Here is a 21,099-nt window from a genome sequence, read left to right as displayed (position 1 = left end):
TGCTGGACTATAATCCAGGAAGCAAGAGCCAGAGAAAGTGAAGCCAAGAAGCAGAAGCGTCTATACCAAGATACTTGATGTATTTTAACAGATTTCTCTGTCCTGCAGGACAGCCAGAACAGAAACAGAAACCCTGAAATGGTGAGAGGGTCGCCCAAGGCAAGGCTCTGTTAGGTTGCACCTGCAAGAAGCCAACTGGTGCTGGGATGCAGGGAGGCCAGATAAATCTGAAATAGTTACAAGTGGCTTCCCATAAAACACAAAGATATTCTTGGTACATACATTTCCCTGTACTTTCCCCACTCCCATCTTTCTCATGGATATCTGTCATTAACATTTCATTTTCTATACACTTGCATATCATAAGAGGATATATACATAGTATCTTTTTCCTTTTAAGAAACATGAATCAGGTTATACTAATCTTATTCTGTAACATGTTTTTTCACTCCTCTGTTATTTGCATCATGGTTAGATTTTATCTTATTGTCAGCAAGCTGATTTTGCCCTGTAAGAAGTTCATTGGAAAACACTGATTTAACAATTGTTGAATTAATGTCTGAATGTAAGAACGATAGTTACAGTTCTTGCTTATATTAATAGAAAAGGAATGCTGCTGATATTGGGAATGCAGTGGACAAGGTCTTGAAAACATGGAATTGTAATTGCCAGACAATTGAACAGTCATCCCAGCCTCCTCTTCCCCATTTGTCAACACCTCCACATCTTCAAATAAGAAGAAACAAAGGATGCCATACAAGGGAGACATGGAAAAGAGATGTAGGGGAGGAAATAACCACCTTCCCTCTACCTTTCTCAGTTCTTGACTGAGACCCCTGTAATGAAAGACAGATTAGCAAGAGGAAAACAGAAATTCAGTAACATGTATCCCTCAGATATACATGGGAGATATCCAGGGGAAGAAATGAATCCACAAGGTGACTTAGAATTTGGGATTAAATAACATCTTAATGGGGAAGGGAGAGGGGAGTGGTAGGTCTCTTCATTGTTTTTAGTCTACGTCATGTCTGACTCTTTTGCAACCCCACGGACTGTAGGACACCAGGCTCCTCTGTCCATGGAATTTTCCAGGCAAGAATACTGGAGTGGGTTGCCATTTCCTCCTCCAGGGGATCTTCATGGACCAGGGATCAGACCCATGTCTCCTGCATTGACAGGTGTATTCTTTACCACTGAGCCACCTGGGAAGCCTGGTAGAACCCTTAGGGGACAGTAAATGATTTTTAGGACAGACTGATGGCAGTCCTGGGTGTTCATTGGAAGGACTGATGTTGAAGCTGAAACTCCAGTACTTTGGCCACCTGATGCAAAGAGCTGACTCATTTGAAAAGACCCTGATGCTGGTAAAGATTGAGGGCAGGAGGAGAAGGAGACGATAGAGGATGAGATGGTTGGATGGCATCACCAGCTCAATAGACATGGGTTTGGGTGGACTCCTGGAGTTGGTGATGGACAGGGAGGCCTGGCGTGCTGCGGTTCATGGGGTTGCAGAGTCGGACATGACTGAACGACTGAACTGAACTGAACTGATGGCCCTTAGAAAAATAGATGAGAGGTGTGATAGTCTGCAAGAAAGGCTGTCTAGGCGTGGTATTGACTTCTCTTCTCCTTTCCTGTGACAAGAGTCATCCCGTCTGGTTGATCAAATTCCAGGAAGGAGATTGATGACAGCTGAGTTCCTATAAGGGCGTTCAGAGCAAACCTCTCCCTGCATCTGCTGGTTTTCAAGTGCCCACAACTCCAGATAATATGCCAAAGCAGCACATTTTGCAGTGGCATGTCCTCAACTCCTACAGTCATATTTTGGGGTGGCATGTTCTGCTGCTCTTCAGAGACAAGAAGAGACTCTTACAAAGGTTCATCCAGTTAGCAAATGGGGATAAGATGGTACAGACATTGGTCCCTGTCCTCGTACTGGAAAAGGCGACAACTGAGGGGAGGAAGAGATAAGAGTAGAACAGAGATGCAGACAGGAAAGAAAATAGTAGCATTCCAAAGGAGTGAGAAATTTAAGTGATGGCTAAATCAGTACAGTGCTTGTGTTAATATAAGTTGTTTAGAAATGAGTTTAAATCTCAGCCATCTGCTCCCACGTCAAACACATACACGCTGTACCCTTGACTTCACTCCTCCCCCACAAACACGTACATCCCAATAATAATCTGGTGATATGTTTTTCATGATTTCCCACAGTTGATAATAAAAAATACACTTAATTCAAACCAGTGATTTGTGACCCAGATCTAAGTATAAATATAGTGGAAGTCATAAGTTTATTTAGTGACAGTCTTACTAATTAAGTTATTTCGGCCTGTTTTTAGCCACATTGGATACTTTTTTCTTCTTAAGGTTGTTATGAATGTTGTTTGTAGCAGCATCAATAAGCCAAGAATTCACACAGTTACTCAATCACACAGATTACTCATCATTGCCTGTTCATAACAGAATCCTAAAGTGCTTAAGATTTCTGATGCAAATCAAACTCTCATCATCACTTGTCATTGCTAAATTAAATGACAGGATAATAACATTACATTAAGAGCATTTTTCTCTTGATTGAGTACCTTTTTCAGAAGTGAACCTTGTAGATGTATATTTTTTCCATCGGTACTATAAATGCATTTAGAATCCAAGATAAAAATAGAATTGAAAAGGGGAGGAGTAGAGTGGGATGTTTTCAAATTATTGATGAATCTCTTTTGAATCTCAAATAACCATATTTGACAGGGCATTGCTAGGGAACCGAGCAATGTTTTAGCCCAATTTATTGAGACTTTTATAACTTCATAAGGGAGGTTCACAGGTCAAACTTGGTTTTTATTGACATGATCATGTGTTCCTGGCATCAGTCATTGCAAATAGGCTGTTAGGGACCTGTAGGAACTGGCACTGTTCTGTTACTCTAATACAGTAAGATACTGTCTTCTGTTAGATTGCAGCCTATGTGGGAAATGAATATAAATTTCTAACCTGCTAAAGCAGAGTAGGTTCTCAGTTGACTCATTGTGGACTTATCTCTTGGCCTTTCCTTCTTGTCTAAAGCTAGTTAATGCCTGCTATCTCTCCACTGGCTCCAGGCCCTGGTGGTAAAGGATCCACCTGCTAATATAGGAGACCCAGGTTCAATCCCTGGGGTGTAAAGATCCCCTGGAAGAGAGCATGGCAACCCACTCCAATATTCTTGCCTGGAGAACCCCACGGACAAAGGAGCCTGTTGGGCTACGGTCCATAGGGTCACAAAGAGTTGGACATGACTAAAGCGACCTAGCACACACACATGCACAGCCCTTGGCCCACTTCTTTGTGGCCAGCTGAGCAGTCCTCATGCTGCTGGAGTCCATCTTCTCCACTTGTCCCTATACCCAGAACTCTTTCTCCTTTTAAAGTTGTCTATTCTTCAAAGGTACTGTTTCCTCACATCTTATATCTTTAATGTTATCCTAGAGAAAGTCTTTTACTCTTTCTGCCTCACTTAATACTATCCTCACTAGGCAGTAACATGTCAGTAAAAATCCTTAGCACTTGGAGATGTCAGTGAAGGTACAAACTGAAAAAAGATTGGCTTTGAGTTGACAATAATCAAATCTGGGTGATAGGTACATGGGGCTAGGGGAAGTCACTATAACAGTTTCTATAGTTTTATGCTTGGAATTTTCTATAGTAAAAATTGTAAACTAAGATCTTTAGAATCCTTTTTTTTTTTTTTTTTGATTAATGCTCTTTTTGAGTCAGTGCATGAAATGGATGGTATACAGGTGGACTAGGACTAAAACCTAATCCTGCCATCTAAATACCCTACTTCCACCCCACCCCCAAGGAAACAAATAAGATTGTTTCATGCCTGGATTTGCAACTTCCCTCTTCTCCTTAGGTCTTACACATGGTTACCAGAATTATAGCACACTTCCTCCTTCTTGTAAGTGACTAGATAAACCTGTACAGAACACATTAACTTGGTCCCATTTTTTAAGTCCCACTGTGAATAAAGTTCTGTGCTGGGCATTGGGAAGCGAGAATATGAAGTTACTTCCCTCTTGGAGTTCCACGAGAAGGAAAACAGAGGCACCCATGAACAACCCTGATGCAGTACAGACGCTAAGAGTTGTGCTCTGAAGTACAGCTACAGTGGTATGAGAGTGAGGAATTTTGTCAAACAGATGACTTCTTGATAGTGATACAAACTACTGAATATTATCTTCAAGGAAAAGAGAATCCTTCTTGCTCCTGCTTGCAGTTCTGGCTGCTAAGACCAGGGCTCCATCAGATAAACTTCCCTCTGTCTTCTGAAAAACTCAAATTGACTGCAGTTTCCAATGTGCTTTTCCCCCCTCTTTTTCTTTTAAATTATAGCCTTACTTCTCGTCTGCCAAAAACTGGAGAAACCATCCATGGACATAAGTTTTTTATTGGCTTTGGAGGGAAAGGTGCCAACCAGTGTGTCCAAGCTGCTAGGCTTGGAGCAAAGACATCCATGGTGTGCAAGGTAAGCACAAAGTACAGTGAAGAGGGTTCTAGAGGCAAGAACCTGGTTAAGACATGAGCTCGTTTTTTTATAAACTATTTAAAATGAGCAATTCAGTGGCATTTAGTATATTCACAGTGTTATACAACCACCATATCTATCTAGTTCCAGAACATTTCCATCATTTCAAAGTAAAACTCCTTACCCATTAAGCAGTTTCTCCCCATTCCCCCTCCTCTCAGCCCCTGGCAACCACCAATCTGCCTTCTGTCTCTATGGATTTATCTATTCTGGATATTTCCTATAAATGGAATCATATGATATGTGACATTTTGTGTCTGGCTTCTTTTACTGAGCATAATGTTTTCAAGGTTCATCTACCTTATAGCATGTATCAGTACTTTTATTCCTTTTGTGGTTGAATAATATTCCATTGTATATACCAGTTATCCATGTATCTGTTGATGGGCTGTTCCCACCTTTTGGCTATTGTGAACAGTGCCGCTATAAACAAGTACATGTACATGCCTGTTTAAGTATCTGTGTGAGCCTTTGAGAGGCTCATTGTTTTTAAAGATTTAAATAGGAGAGAGTAATCTTCCTTGTCCTTTGTATTAATTTCTACCTCACTGAATCCTCTGGGAAGTAGCAGTCCTCAAATAACTTAATGCTGCATTCCCTGAATTTAACAGGTTTATAACTGGAGTGTGAGAAGTGAGGGGAATTAGTCTACTCTGATGGGTTCCTGTGGTCCAGCTTCTAAACAACAGCATGAATCATCTTGTTTTTAGCAAGTTTCACTCCAGCAGCGTGGCTTTTGGAAATTTGATCTAATAACTGGTGGTTGCCTCACCTCTAAGCTGTTTCCTTCTAATGCTGTATCTCAGATCAGAAAGGAATCTGGGCCTTAATGAACTGCACATAACTGATCTTTAGTTCTGTTTTCAGGTATGTTAAGAAAAGACATGTAAAATATGGAAATCTTGTTTCTATCCATTCTACTGAAATTATTTGAAAATAAAACAAAATTGGCTGCCAAAGTTTCAATTTTTGCATCTTTAATGAAATTTTATTGGTATAACGGGGAAAATCATTTATTTGCTTTAGGAAAGCTAGCTAGGGTCTGCACAGTAGAGGATAAGAAAAACATGAGAAATTTAAAAGAATAATCTCTCTCCTGTGAGCTGGGTAGATTTTACCAAAACTTCTCTGAAATGTCATTTCCCATTATATACAGCACTTTTCTCTCCACAGGAGTCTTTAAATGATGTATAAACTATACAATTATCACTTCATCTGCTAAGGAACTGTATCTTTATTCTAATTGATGATATAATTCTCACCTGGCTATTTGGTTAAAAACATCACATGAAGCACAAAATTCAAATTAAGAAACCTTCACTTGCTAAGGTTGAGCTCTTAATATTTTTAAAATATCAATTAGCAATTAATTATTGATGACCTATTATGTGCTAAGAATTATGGGACTGGGAGAAGGAGCTGATTAAAAGTATTAGGCCTGACCCATCCTATACCTGATTATAAATGGGGGTTTGGGGAACAATCAGATGGTGCAGGCTTTAAGCGGGGCTTGGGAAGTGAAAAGAAGATGTTATCATTTCCTGGCTGGGAAACCTGGACAGAGAATTAGTACTGGTATTGGAAGCAAGGTACCAAAAATGGGTGCCCTGGGCAGAGGGGAGTCCCCTAGAGTTGGAGATGTGAAAGGAGAGTTAGAGAACCCCCTGTTGGAAGCTTTATAAAAGCCATTCCTGTAGCCCATTAAAGTCAAAAATGGATGTCCCCTGCAATGTCATCCAACTCAACGATTTTGAGGTTGGTTTTCTTTTAGGTCTGTTGAACATGAGGCAAAGAGAAATGCAAAATATTAATATTTGAATTGTGGAATTGAACTTGGGAAATGAATCATGAAACCATAGGAGTGGAGGTGAGCAGAATAGAAGACAGAGGACTGTATTTTGGGAAATGCTCCAGTAAGGAGGTTGATTAAACAGCTGTGCTGTTTGTTTTATTCTGGTCTGTGTGTGATGGCTATGTGAGCACCTGTACAATTCTGAAAGTTCTTTATGTCTACAGTGCCTGATCTAGTCATCTGTGGTTTAGCCCCACAGTGAAATTTACCCTGATTATCTGTACTGAAAGGACATGGAAACATGGCCTCATCTAAAACCTGTACAAGTTTACTTTGCTTAGATACCCTGAGGCACCTTTAGATATAGATTTATTTAAGCTTAAACAAAGTGCATCATATTCTTAGGCTTCTTAAAAATAAAATATCTTTTAATAAGAGTTATTGTTAACCATTAATCATAATATTTCATTCAATTGTGAGGTATATTTTTATTGAGCAAATTAACCTAACTGCCTTATGCTGCTGCTGCTGCTAAGTCGCTTCAGTCGTGTCCGACTCTGTGCGACCCCATAGACGGCAGCCCACCAGGCTCCCCCGTCCCTGGGATTCTCCAGGCAAGAACACTGGAGTGGGTTGCCATTTCCTTCTCCAATGATGAAAGTGAAAAGTGAAAGTGAAGTCGCTCAGTCGTGTCCAACTCTTCGTGACCCCATGGACTGCAGCCTACCAGGCTCCTCCATCCATGGGATTTTCCAGGCAAGAGTACTGGAGTGGGTTGCCATTGCCTTCTCCGTTTCTTAAAGATAACAAATTCCAAGTAGAAAACCAAAATCATTAAATTACTCAAGATAAAAATGAACAGATGAAGCAAAAGAAAAACAGGTAGAAAATGTTCTATGGCTTTCTTAGCAACATTAACCTATCTACTACTGCCTTGCAACAAGCTCAGATTCGAGCTCTGATGAAGGAACACTGTTTGATGATACAGGTACAACATCTTGCACTGAACTCAGGAGAAATGTCTGTCAGCTGTGATGAGGGCTGCTAAACAAGAGTCCATCAACATGTGTACAGTGATACATGCGTAATGAGACACTTCCAGAAGTTAAGAGCTGTGCAGGCAGTACTCAACTGAGTCATGAGCCAAAGTCATGGTCCACGCATAATTGGAGGTGATGTTTTAACATTAAAAATTCAGGCAGATATAGAAAATGAAGGTCTACTTGGCAGGGCAAAGAGCCTGTTAGGACACATTGCATCGGACCTCACCCGAATTAAGTATTTCCTCCTCCTCCATTTCACTGAAGCCAAACGTTAGAAGGAAGTTATTTCTAAATATCAAAAACCAGCAGCTTAGAAGGAGAATGATAGCATAAACAGCTCAAGGTTCAGTGACCCAGCATAAGCCCAGGGTCCTTGTTTCCCATGAGGGCAGAAAGAAGCCATGAGCAGGTGTGGACCCTGACAGCCCACACAGCAAATCAGCAAACTGGGAGGACCGTCACAAAATTACCTGGTCTCGCCTCCTTCACACAATGGGATAGTCTAAACTGTCATATAAGCAGTCATCTATTTTCTCTTAAGAATGGTCAGATTCATATGCACACTACTATATTTAAAATGGATAACCAACAAGGACGTACTGTGCAGCACAGGGAACTCTGCTTAATACTCTATAATAACCTAAATGGGAAAAGAATTTGAAGAATAGACACATGTATGTGTATACAATGAACCACTTTGCTGTACACCTAAAACTAACACAACATTTTTTAATATAAATTTATTTATTTTAATTGGAGGCTAGATACAATATTGTATTGGTTTTGCCATACATCAACATGAATCCGCCACAGGTGTACACGTGTTCCCCATCCTGAACCCCCCTCCCACCTCCCTCCCTGTAGCATCCCTCTGGGTCATCCCAGTGCACCAGCCCCGAGCATCCTGTATCATGCATCGAGCCTGGTCTGGTGATTTGTTTCACATATGATATTATACATGTTTCAATGCCATTCTCCCAAATCATCCCGCCCTTGCCCTCTTCCACAGAACATCAACTGTGCTCCAATATAAAATTTTTTTTAAATTTTTTAAAGGCATAAAGGTCTGTGACAGAGGCAGTATGTTAGAGCAGTTCCACTCAAAATCTGGTCCTCAGGGCAAACTGTCACTGATCAGGACAGTACAGAAACTTGAGAGTAAGCAGTTAGCATTTTCAGCAATCTGAAGGTACCTTTATAGCTGCTGAATATAACAATAATAAATTAGGCCTTGTATTTTATATGACTTGTATTTTTATTTTACTGTTGTATTTTAAAAATTATTAGTCTATAATGTATAGAAAATGAAAAAAAGGGAAAAAAATAAAACAGAAACCTGATCCTTCACCACAAAAAACTTGAAAAGCAATGTATCCATCACGTTAGCCATAAAAGTACCCTTCTAAATGTTAGATCGTGTGCTAAGTTGCTTCAGTCATGTCCAACTCTTTGCAACCCTATGGACTGTAGCCCACCAGGCTCCTCTGTCCATGGGATTCTCCAGGCAAGAATACTGGAGTGGGTAGCCATGCCCTCCTCCAGGGATCTTCTGACCCAGGGATCAAACCTGAGTCTCTTATATAAGTCTTCTGGATTGGGAGGCGGGTTCTTTACCACTAGTGCCACCTGGAAAGCCCTCTATGTTAGATTACTGTGGGACAATCCACTGATTGTGCACTGAGATTTTAATCTTCAAAGATCAAAAACTAGTCACCAGGCCTTTATAGATAATATACATAATGAAGTGAAATCTCTTTTCTGAACTCTGTTGAAAGATGACTAGCTAAAACTAGTTGGCTGTATTGATAGAAATGCATGTTCAAACACTAGGATCCTATGACCCTAACCAATATGCCTCATACAGGAAGAATGGAAGAAACAGTTGGATTACCACAAACCCACCACCACTCTCAGATAAGCAGGCCTGATAATGGAGACTGAAACATTAACTTTGCATGTTAAAAGCCATCATTCAGTAAGGTAAACACCCATTTATCTAGGATTTAAACAACCAGACAGCATGAACTGGAATTTTATGTTTTCTTCTTTCATCTTTTATGATAAAGCCACAAATGACAAGTTATAAAATTACCATGAGGGTTTTCCTCCAAAAAAAGCAACTGCTGAGTTTTGTTATGTGACAACAAATGCAGCTTATAGCCTCTTCAACGTGCTGCTCATTGTGACCCTCAGGCACTGAAAAGCCACAAAATCTCTTGAATCATAAAGATTAAATTATGTTCAACTTAGATTTACTGTTAATTGTATCTTCATGTATTCTAACTTTGAAACTCAGGAACCTGTTTTAATACATGTGATCATTTTTTTAGCAGTATAGATCATTTCATGTGTCCCTGGGTATGCTATCTTGGTCCCCTGTTTCATTTACCTCAAGTATATGTTGATGGGTGGAATTCCTAGATATTTTCTGCCATTCAAGGATGCCAAGCAGCCCATCATTCCTCACCCATTTGACAGTGTTGGTTATCATGACCGTACTAACTGCAGTTACTCTCCTCAACACTGGTCATAGTTCTGGACGGTGGAAGCCACTGAGTGGCTCTCCCTCGATGCAGAGAGATCTTTCCAGTCCTCGGAGTGAAGGAAGCACCTCGGTGCCCTCAGCATGAGGAACTGCTCTTGTTCCCAACACAATCCGGCCCTTTACTTTTCCATGATCCTAATTCACATCTCTCCACGGCCACACTGTCCATTACACTAGCCACTGGCCACATGTGGCTATTTATATTTCAATGTAATTCAAGTGAAATTAAAAACGGAGTTCTTCATCAGAAAGAGAAAAACAAGTATTGTATATTAACACTTATATGTGGAGTCTAGAAAGATGGCACTGAGGAACCTGTTCGCAGGGCAGCAGTGGAGACGCAAACGTAAGAGAACAGACTTCTGGACATGGGGACAGAGGGCAGGAAGGAGGGGCTGGGACAAAAGGAGAGCGTAGCACGGAAACATAACCACGAACATCTGTAAAGTAGATAGCCAGTGGGAATTTGCTGTATGACTCAGGGAACTCAAACCAGGGCCCTGTGACAACCTAGTGGGGTGGGATGGGGAGGGAGGTGGGAGGGAGGCTCCAGAGGGATTGGACGTGTGTATACCTATAGCTGATCCATTTTGATGTATGGCAGAAACCAACACAATATTGTAATTATCCTTCAATTAAAAATAAAGAAAAAAAATTGAGTTCCTCAGTCATGCTGGCTACATTTTCAAGTGTCTGTATTGGGCAGCACAGATATAGAACATTTCATGATTGCAGAAAGTTCCACTCTACAGTGTTCAGGTAGGGCTGAAACCTGGGATTTCCTGAAGGGCACCTGGCGTTCCATAAGTTGCCTTGGCTTACGTGTGAGTGGTTGTCCCTGGTTGCTGCTGACTTGGCTTCTCTCACCTGCAACAGCCTGACACAGGCTGCCTCAGACTATGTGGTTTTCCCAGAGTCTTTCTTCCCAAAAGTATTTCAGTGCTGCAATCAAAAGAATATGAGGGGGCCTTCAAGAAGGCTGTTCTAAGCAAAACCTTGGCTAGAAGCTTTCTGTAGCCATAACCAGCATAGTCTGGATGCCTGTAAATTATGTCCCTTTAAGAATGATAAGCTAGATTCAAGGAAAATGAGCTGACAAGCAATTAAGATGATCAAATATTTACAGAACACCTTTAGTGCACAGGACTGGGGGAGGGATAAATATATGCTAAGCTAGAGTCTCCAGTAAGCCTTTAGGAAGACTAGACTTTAAGACTGGGCAAACATGATAAGATGGTATTCAATTAAGTGTTTAATTATATGGTATCCATGAGGAATGCTGTAGGAGTTCTGGAAATAAAAAGAATATCAAGGGCTAGAATCGAGAAGGTAAGCCTTAAGTTGATGCTTGAGAAACAGGTGAGGTTTGATTAGGTAGAGGAGAGACGAAAGGACTTCTTAGTTCTTGTAAGTAGAAGGCAAGGAAATAGGCATAAATATATTGTACTCACAGCATGTTTTTAATATAAACACTGACCATTCAAGTTAGGAGTGCCTCTACTGACCACTCTGAAAAACAGAAATCCTACTACTTTGCCAATTATGAGTTTTGGAGAAATAGAAGCCAGGGGAAGCAAGCCTGGGCCATGTCAAAATCAATCTGGAGTCAGCAAACACAAGCCAAAGAAAGCTTTCAGATTCTACAGTACCTTGATGCAGTGTTGGATCCTGATGGGCCCCTTGCCCCCAGCAGATTCTGCAGGTCCCACCAGGCTCCCACTGAGCTGACTTCCCAATAGAAACCAAGCAAGACCATGCTCCCCCTCTTCATTTCCACTCAGACACAGCTTTCCGGACACTCTCCCAGCTCTAACCATGCAATCAGCAGCCTTGACTGGAGGTTAGCTCTCAGTGATTACACACATTGTAATCACCTGGGGACCTTGCCACTGTCCCGCCTGCCACGGGGGCTGATTTAATTGGTCTGGGGTGTAACCTGGGCATCCTCAGGCTGAGAAATCTTGGTTTCCTACCTGCCTGAGATAACTCATACAAGTCCCACCCTATAGCCTGGCTCAGGTGGAACAGTTTACAGCAAACTGCAAAGCCTTTGAATTAGGATAATAGCAGAACTGAAATTCAGTTCCATATGCCCTGATTCACACAAGCGCCATTTTGCCTCATGGAACATTTAAAGTTTTCACACATTTGACAGCCAAAGTGTGAAGGGAAAATGGGAAAGCCTCCAACAATACCCGTGAGGATTCCTTTGTAACTGTCGTTATTCCAGGGGCCTTGCCCTTGTAGCATTCACTGTGGTTTTCAAGGTACTTTCACTTAGCTCTCAGTGGTGGGCAATGAATGACTCCTTTACTTGGCTTCTATTCCTGTGACTTCTGGTTCAGTTCAGTCACTCAGTCATGTCTGACTCTTTGTGACCCCGTGGACTGCAGCACACCAGGCTGCCCTGTTCATCACCAATTCCCAGACTTTACTCAAACTCATGTCCATCCAGTCGGTGATGCCATCCAACCACCTCATCCTCTGTCGTCCCCTTCTCCTCCTGCCTTTAATCTTTCCCAGCATCAGGGTCTCTTCCAACGAGTCAGTTCTTCACATCAGGTGGCCGAAGTATTGGAGTTTCAGCTTCAGCATCAGTCCTTCCAATGAATATTCAGGGTTCATTTCCTTTAGGATTAACTGGTTGGATCTCCTTGCAGTCAAAGGGACTCTCAAGAGTCTTCTCCAACACCACAGTTCAAAAGCATCAGTTTTCAGCACTCAGCCTTTATAGTCCCAACTGTCACATCCATACATGACTACTGGAAAAACCATAGCTTTGACTAGACAGACCTTTGTTGGCAAAGTAATATCTATGCTTTTTAATATGCTGTCTAGGTTGGTCATAGCTTTTTTCCCAAGTAGCAAGAGTCTTTTAACTTCATGGCTGCAGTCATCATCTGCAGTGATTTTGGAGCCCCAAAAAATAAAGTCTGTCATTGTTTCCATTGTTTCCTCATCTATTTGCCATGAAATGATGGGACTGGATGCCATGATCTTAGTTTTCTGAATGTTGAGTTTCAAGCCAACTCTTTCACTCTCCTCTTTCACTTTCATCAAGAGGTTCTTCAGTTCTTCACTTTCTGCCATGAAGGTGGTGTCATCTGTATATATGAGGTTATTCATATTTCTCCCAGCAATCTTGATTCCAGCTTGTACTTCATCTAGCCCAACATTTCGCATGATGTACTGTGCATATAAGTTAAATAAGCAGGGTGACAATATACAGCCTTGATGCATTCTTTTCCCAATTTGGAACCAGTCTGTTGATCCATATCTGGTTCTAACTGTTGCTTCTTGACCTACATACAGATTTATCAGGAGGCAGGTAAGGTGGTCTGAAGAATTTTCAGTTTGTTGCAATCCACACAATCAAAGGCTTTGGCATAGTTAGTACAGCAGAAATAGATGTTCTTCTGGAACTCTCTTGCTTTTTCAATGATCCAACAGATGTTGGCAATTTAATCTCTGGTTCCTCTGCCTTTTCTAAAACCAGCTTGAACATCAGGAAGTTCACGGTTCACATATGGCTGAAGCCTGGCTTGGAGAATTTTGAGCATTACTTTGCTAGCGTGTGAGATGAGTGCAATTGTGCAGTAGTTTGAACATTCTTTGGCATTGCCTTTCTTTGGGATTGGAATGAAAACTGACCTTTTCCAGTCTTGTGGCCACTGCTGAGTTTTCCAAATTTACTGGCATATTGAGTGCAGCACTTTAACACCATCACCTTTTAGGATTTGAAATAGCTCAACTGGAATTCCATCACCTCCACTAGCTTTGTTTGTAGTGATGCTTCCTAAGCCCCACTTGACTTCTCATTCCAGGATGTCTGGCTCTAGGTGAGTGATCACACCATCATGGTTATCTGGGTCATGAAGATCTTTTTTGTATAGTTCTTCTGTGTATTCTTGCCATCTCTTCTTAATATCTTCTGCTTCTGTTAGGTCCATACCATTTCTGTCCTTTATTGTGCTCATCTTTGCATGAAATGTTCCCTTGGTATCTCTATAATTTTCTTGAAGAGATCTCTAGTCTTTCCCATTCTATTGTTTTCCTCTATTTATTTGCATTGATCACTGAGGAAGGCTTTCTTATATCTCCATGCTGTTCTTTGGAACTCTGCATTCAAATGGGTATATCTTTCCTTTTCTCCTTTGCCTTTAGCTTCTCTTCTTTTCTCAGCTATTTATAAGACCTCCTCAGATAACCATTTTGCCTTTTTGCATTTCTTTTCCTTAGGGATGGTCTTGATCACTGTCTCCTGTACAATATCATGAACCTCCATCCATAGTTCTTCAGGCACTATATCAGATCTAATCCCTTGAATCTATTTGTCACTTCCACTGTATAATCGTAAGGGATTTGATTAAGGTCATACCTGAATGGTCTAGTGGTTTTCCCCACTTTCTTCAATTTAAGTCTGAATTTGGCAATAAGGAGTTCACGATGTGAGCCACAGACAGCTCCTGCTCTTGTTTCTCCTGACTGTATAGAGCTTCTCCATCTTTGGCTGCAAATAATATAATCAATCTGATTCAGTATTGACCATCTGGTGATGTGCATGTGTGGAGTCTTCTCTTGTGTTGTTGGAAAAGGGTGTTTGCTATGACCAATGTGTTCTCTTGACAAAACTCTATTAGCCTTTGCCCTGCTTCATTCTGTACTCCAAGGCCAAATTTTCCTGTTACTCCAAGTATTTCTTGACTTCCTACTTTTCCATTCCAGTCCCCTATAATGAAAAGGACATCTTTTTTGGGTGTTAGTTCTAGAAGATCTTGTAGGTCTTCATAGAACCATTCAACTTCAGCTTCTTCAGCATTCCTGGTCAGGGCATAGACTTGGATTACTGTGATATTGAATGGTTTGCCTTGGAAATGAACTGAGATCATTCTGTCGTTTTTGAGATTGCATGCAAGTACTGCATTTCAGACACTCTTGTTGACTATGATGGCTACTCCATTTCTTCTAAGGGATTCTTGCCCACAGTAGTAGATATAATGGTCATCTAAGTTAAATTCACCCATTCCAGTCCATTTTAGTTCACTGATTCCTAAAATGTCAATGTTCACTCTTACCATCTCCTGTTTGACCACTTCCAATTTACCTTGATTCATGGACCTAACATTTCAGGTTCCTATGCAATGACTTTACTTCCATCACCAGTCACATCCACATCTGGGTGTTGTTTTTGCTTTGGCTCCATCTCTTCATTCTTTCTGGAGTCATTTCTTCACTCTTCTCCAGTAGTATATTGGGCACCTACCGACCTGGGGAGTTCGTCTTTCAGTGTCATATCTTTTTGCCTGTTCATGGAGTTCTCAAGGCAAGAATACTGAAGTGGTTTGCCATTCCCTTCTCCATTGGACCACATTTTGTCAGTGGTCTTCTGGTTATCAACTTCCAGTTGCTGGGGAGGAGGCTTATATTTGAGTCAGAAGTAAACAAAGGAGATTGGAAGATGTTCACTTCTCTCATCCTTTTTTAAAGTAAATCCAGAAGAATGAATGTGTAAGAGATTTTGTGGGAGAGGAAATAGGGAAGATGGCATGCTTTTATGGCCACCTGATGCAAAGAGCTGACTCTTTGGAAAAAACCTTCATGCTGGGAAAGACTGAAGGCAAAAAGAGAAGGGGGCAGCAGAGGATAAGATGGTTAGATAGCATCACCAACTCAACAGACATGAATTTGGGCAAACTCTGGGAGATGGTGGAGGCCAAAGGCGCTTGGCATCTGCCGTCCATGGGGTCACAAAGAGTCAGACATGACTTAGCAACTGAACAACAATAACAAAACATTGCACAAGTCATCTGTGCAACTCTGTAATGTACAAATAAAAGACTTTTTAAAGTCCCTTTAAAAAGAACTCAGATCTCCATTGCTTTTTGTCCACATTTCAATACAATGAACATTGGAACCTAGGCATAGATATGCTCCCAGTTGACTATATTGTTCTTATGAAAGGAATAAGATACATAGCTTTATGTGTGTGTGTGTGTGTGTGTGTGTGTATTCTGAGTACAAGAGTGTACTCATTGGAAAAGACCCTGATGCTGGGAAAGACTAAAGGCAAGAGAAGAGGGTGGTAGAAGATGAGATGGTTAGATAGCATCACTGACTCAGTGGACATAAATTTGAACAAATTCCGGGAAATAGTGGAGGACGGAAGAGCCTGGTGTGATACAGTCCATGGGGCTGCACAATTTAGTGACTGAACAACAACAAATTCTGTATGAGACTATAATGGTGGATACATGTCTATACACTTGTCAAAACCCAAAGGTTGTACAATACCCAAGTGGACCCAAATGTAAGCTGTGGGGTTTAAGTGATAATGATGTGTCAATACAGATTCACAAATAGGCCACCCTACTCATGTTGTCTATGACTGGAAGAATCCAAAGGAAAAACTGAAGTATCATTACCAGAATGCATGCTAGGATGCTAAACAACAGAATTCAACTGTACCAACTTACCCAAATTAGCTAGGGCTTTTTAAATTCTCTCTTCTTTGCTCCCTATGTCAGGCTCAGAGGAGAAGATAAAGAAGATTCTCAAACAGCAGGCAGGTCATTCCAAAGTTGTCTTCATGTAGAGTGACTTATAGTATATCAGTATATACTATAGATAGTGTAGATATATAGATATATACTATGTATAGATAGTATATAGTATCTCTATAGTATATATAGATATATACTATCTATAGATAGTACAGATAGTATGAATAACAGATTCTTCATTAATATTGAGGATTGTTGATGGTGGACAGCTCTGTCTCAATGGGAATTTTCGTATGAACAGATCAAAATGAGAATGAAGCTATGGAACTTGTGACAGTCATTAAATGCTTCACATTTTAGGCAGGATATAAATGGAACATTAATATATAACAATTCTTTGGGTTGAAATCAAGTCTAGCATCTTACATTAAGAAGATTAATTAGTTAATGTTTATAAAGTACCGTGCAGATATGCCCTTTTAAAATGCTAAGTATTCTAAAAACTACATTGTAGCATTTTACTAAGTGTAAAACATCTAATGTTCATCATTTCTTTGGTACAGGTTGGCAAAGATTCCTTTGGCAATGATTATATAGAAAACTTAAAACAGAATGATATTTCTACAGGTAAAATTTCATCTTTCTTAAAGTTAGTTTTTATAACTTTCTTCTGGAATCTGGTTATAAGAAAAGTCAAATATAGAATAGAGTTATTAGATCCTCCCCTGGTGGCCAGAGAATTTTTATGCTCAGCTTTGTCTAGTCTCGCCTGATTACCCTTTGGTTACTTCTTTCATATACATTTCTCCAGATGGGAATAAAATGGTAGGAGGTTACAAACCTTCATCTCGTAGAAATGTTTCAAAAGTAGGTGACAAGAGAAAACAGGTGCTGCATTCACAGAAGATATTTTAAGAAAAGTCATTGAATGTCATAGCTGGAAATGATCTGAGAAACCACTGATGCTGATACCATCATTTCACAAGAGAGAAAACTGAAGGCCAGATTGGTTCTGAATGTGTCCAAGAGCACACAGCTAAGCTGGAGCCAGAGCTAGGACTAGAATGCAGGTCTTTGGCTCCAGTTCAGGGCTTTTTGCTGCTGCCAAAGGCTGCCTGATCAACATTTCCATTTACGCGCCAGACCATAATCCTTGATGAGATGCAAAGCTTATGAAAATGAAGAGAATCAAACAAGTTCATTTTATGAGTCTGACCTTTAGTCTTTCATCTCAAGTCTGTCATTTCTTTCACTAAAGAAAAGAAATATGGTGGTCTAGGAAAATGCACATGTACCACTGTGAATAATCTGAAGGAACTGGAAGCGGGGGTGGTTTACTGGGCTGCCACTAATGTAGAAAAAAGGCACAACTAAGTGTGAAGACCTGTATGTTCCTCACTGTGTAGGTGATGGGTATAAATTAGCACTAATTACTTATTTCTTTTTTATCATTCCAGATGGTTAAAGGTTAAAAAGTTTTCCAAGGATTAGTGTTGCATTGAAATTGTTAAAAAATAGATTATCCCTGCCAGGCTGTACATACGTGATGATTTCTTTTTTCTTTTAGAATTTACATATCAGACTAAAGATGCTGCGACCGGAGCTGCTTCTATCATTGTCGATAATGAAGGTATATGTTTTGCACGTTGGAATATCGTTTCCAGAACTAGAGCAGAAACATCCATTTTTTACCCTATTCCTGTGGATCTCTTACCGTACCCACCACTCCAAGGCCTAATGTATGGTCTTTCCAATCTAAATATATATGTTTCCCTTTATTTATACTTCCCAAGTTGATTGCTCAAATACAAAATTGTCCGTCCAATACAAATGAGGTGATATAGTTGCCTCAAAATTATACTTATATTCTGTAGCATCCCATTACCCTTCATGTGAACCCAGAATTGATATTTATCTCTAAAAGTAGTTAAGTATTCATCTGTCACTTCAGTTACTAAGTAAATACATGTAAATAGATAGGTGCAAAGGAAAGTTGATGAATCATATTTATAGAATATTTACTGAGCAAATGGCAGCAACCAATTGCCTATAACTTGTCGTTAGTGTTCAATTTTGTCTGCTCTTTAAACAGCAATCAAATCTCAAAAGTATATATATACAACCATGTCTGTCACAGGACCTTGCAATAGTTGAAATGTGTCTTTTAAAAACAGTAACCTTCCAGGACTTCCCTCATGTTCCAGTGGTTAAGAATCCATGCTTACACTGCAGAGGGTGCAGGTTCGATCCCTGGTTGGGGAACAAAGATCCCACATGCCACAAGGTGCAGTCAAAAAAACACAGTAACTTCTCTTTACCCTCAAGGAAGGTTTTTAGAATTTCTGCCAACTATTTTAAGTGTAAAAACTCCTAAATAAGATTTTTTTTAATCAGAGTTAATATTCAGAGAGCTTCCCACCACCCTCTGAATGGTGCTAGTGGTAAAGAATCCACCTGCCAATGCAGGAGACAAGGGTTCGATCCCTGGGTCGGGGAGATCTCCCAGAGTAGGAAATGGCAACCTACTCCAGTATTCTTGCCTGGAAAATTCCATGGACAGAGGAGCCTGGCAGGCTACAGTCCATGGGGTCACAAAGAGTCAGACATGACTGGGCACACAGACACACACACACACACACACAATATTCAGAAGGACCAAGCATTTCATGGAGCTCCTAGGACAGAAGAACCTACTGTACGTCAGGAGTCAGAGTACACTGTATTAAATTAGGATTTGACTGAACTGAACTGTCCCAATATGTCTTTTATTTATAATGCAGTTTCACAAAATCATTTATCACAGAAATTATGGTATTTTTAGTCTACTTTAGTGATCTCAAAGTTGCAATAACAACCCCAAAAAATATATTCCAATTAAAAACAGTAGACGAAAGTTTTCATTCTAACAGCAGTCTGTGTCCATTACTTTAAGCCATATCTTATGTAATTATCACTTCCAACAACAGCTCATTCCCTGTCTGAATCCTCTTTTTCGGTGGTGGGGGGGTTTCTAGGGATATCGTCAAGTTCTATTTCTTCCTTATCTGGGTGACACAATACCACGTTTTCCATGCAAAAATACAATTTAATATTGTGTATGGGCTGCCTATTACAGTAAACTTTGTCTGGTTTACAGCATATGCTGCTGTTGCTGCTGCTAAGTCACTTCAGTCGTGTCAGACTCTGTGTGACCCCATAGATGGCAGCCCACCAGGCTCCCCGGTCCCTGGGATTCTCCAGGCAAGAACACTGGAGTGGGTTGCCATTTCCTTCTCCAGTACAGCATATGAGATAAGAGCTAACACAGACACCCAGAGAGGCAACAAGCAGCATCTTTAAGTGGAGGGATGAATAGTGGTTCTGACAAGTTAAATTTAAGGTATGAATGAGCTAGCCATATGACAGTGTCCACCAGACAGCTGTAGTCTTGGGCTTTGTTGGACATCAGCCAAAGCCAGGCCAAACCCGTCAGCAACACAGAGCAGCAGTGGACTGTGGCCGAGAGAATGAAGTCACTGGAGGAGAGAGAGGAGGAGGTATGCTGTCTTCCAGGATGCAGGTACTTTGAATTTTTCCAGTACTGAGATTGGGTTTACCCTGAACCACCCCCATGTTATCAGGTCCTCCTTGGTCAACACACATACCTGTGGTAAGATGACAGGCCGGCACGTGTTCTGTAGTCGGAAGAGGTTTTAGGTCATGTCTATACACGATCAGCACAAGCAGCCTAGAGCACAGAAGACTGCTGCAGCCCATCCCTCTGAGTCAGGCTGTCCTATAGACTATAATGCAAATTATATCCATAAATTTACACTTTCCCCTGTTGTTGTTTAGTCGCTAAGTCATGTCTGACTCTTTGTGACCCCATGGACTATAGCCCACCAGGCTCCTCTGTCCATGGGATTTCCCAGGCAAGAATACGGGAGTTGGTTGACATTTCCTCCTCCCAGGGATCTTCCTGACCCAGGGATTGAAGCTACATCTTCTACATTGGCAGGCAGATTTTTTACCACTAAGCCACCTTTTTAGTCACATTTTAAAAAGTAAAAAGGACCAGGTAAAATTAATCTTAATATATTGACTTAATCCAAAATATTATCCTTTCAACATGTAATCAAAATGTTCTTTAAAAATAATGAGATGTTACCTTCTTTTCTTACTACTCAGTCTCTGAAATCTGCTATGTATTGTGCAATTGAAGCTCATCTCAGTTGGGACGAGCCACATTTCAAGGGCTCAGTCACCACACATGGCTTGTACTCATGACTACCCTAGGGGACGGCACAGCTCCGGAGACTTCACCTGACAGAGAAAACGCACCACCACCCCTCCCCAGCTTGGGTTGGACTGTAGAGAGTGGCTCCAAGTGATGTGCATACAAGATTCCTCAGTCCTGCTTCTGTTTGATCTAGTACAGTACAGGCCAGATACCACTGTCTCCCTACTTACCTAGTACAGCTTTTATCTGTTTAATATTATAAAATGCATTTTGATTTACAAAATCACTTTTAAGAATACCCTGGGACATACATGTGAACTGACTGCATACTACAGAGCATTAGTTTTTAGCATTAAGCAAGCTTCTTCCTGCTTATACTCATCATTATGACATCTGTCATTTAGGATTCAGAATCTTTACCATATACATTGTATCA

The 21,099-nt window shown here is 40.7% G+C and overlaps 1 protein-coding gene across 1 annotated transcript in view; it reads left to right on the top strand.

The window, feature by feature from the left end:
- Positions 1 to 21,099, top strand: part of RBKS (ribokinase) — a 101,061-nt gene that overhangs the window by 25,681 nt on the left and 54,281 nt on the right. The window contains exons 2-4 of the mRNA XM_005903865.2: positions 4,372 to 4,504; positions 17,008 to 17,071; positions 18,012 to 18,074. Of these exons, the coding sequence (XP_005903927.1) occupies positions 4,372 to 4,504; positions 17,008 to 17,071; positions 18,012 to 18,074 (260 nt within the window). The remainder of the gene's footprint in view (positions 1 to 4,371; positions 4,505 to 17,007; positions 17,072 to 18,011; positions 18,075 to 21,099) is intronic.

Source organism: Bos mutus, chromosome 11 (genome assembly GCF_027580195.1).
Source record: "Bos mutus isolate GX-2022 chromosome 11, NWIPB_WYAK_1.1, whole genome shotgun sequence".
NCBI lineage: Eukaryota > Metazoa > Chordata > Mammalia > Artiodactyla > Bovidae > Bos > Bos mutus.
This window is presented reverse-complemented; position numbering and strand designations above follow the sequence as displayed.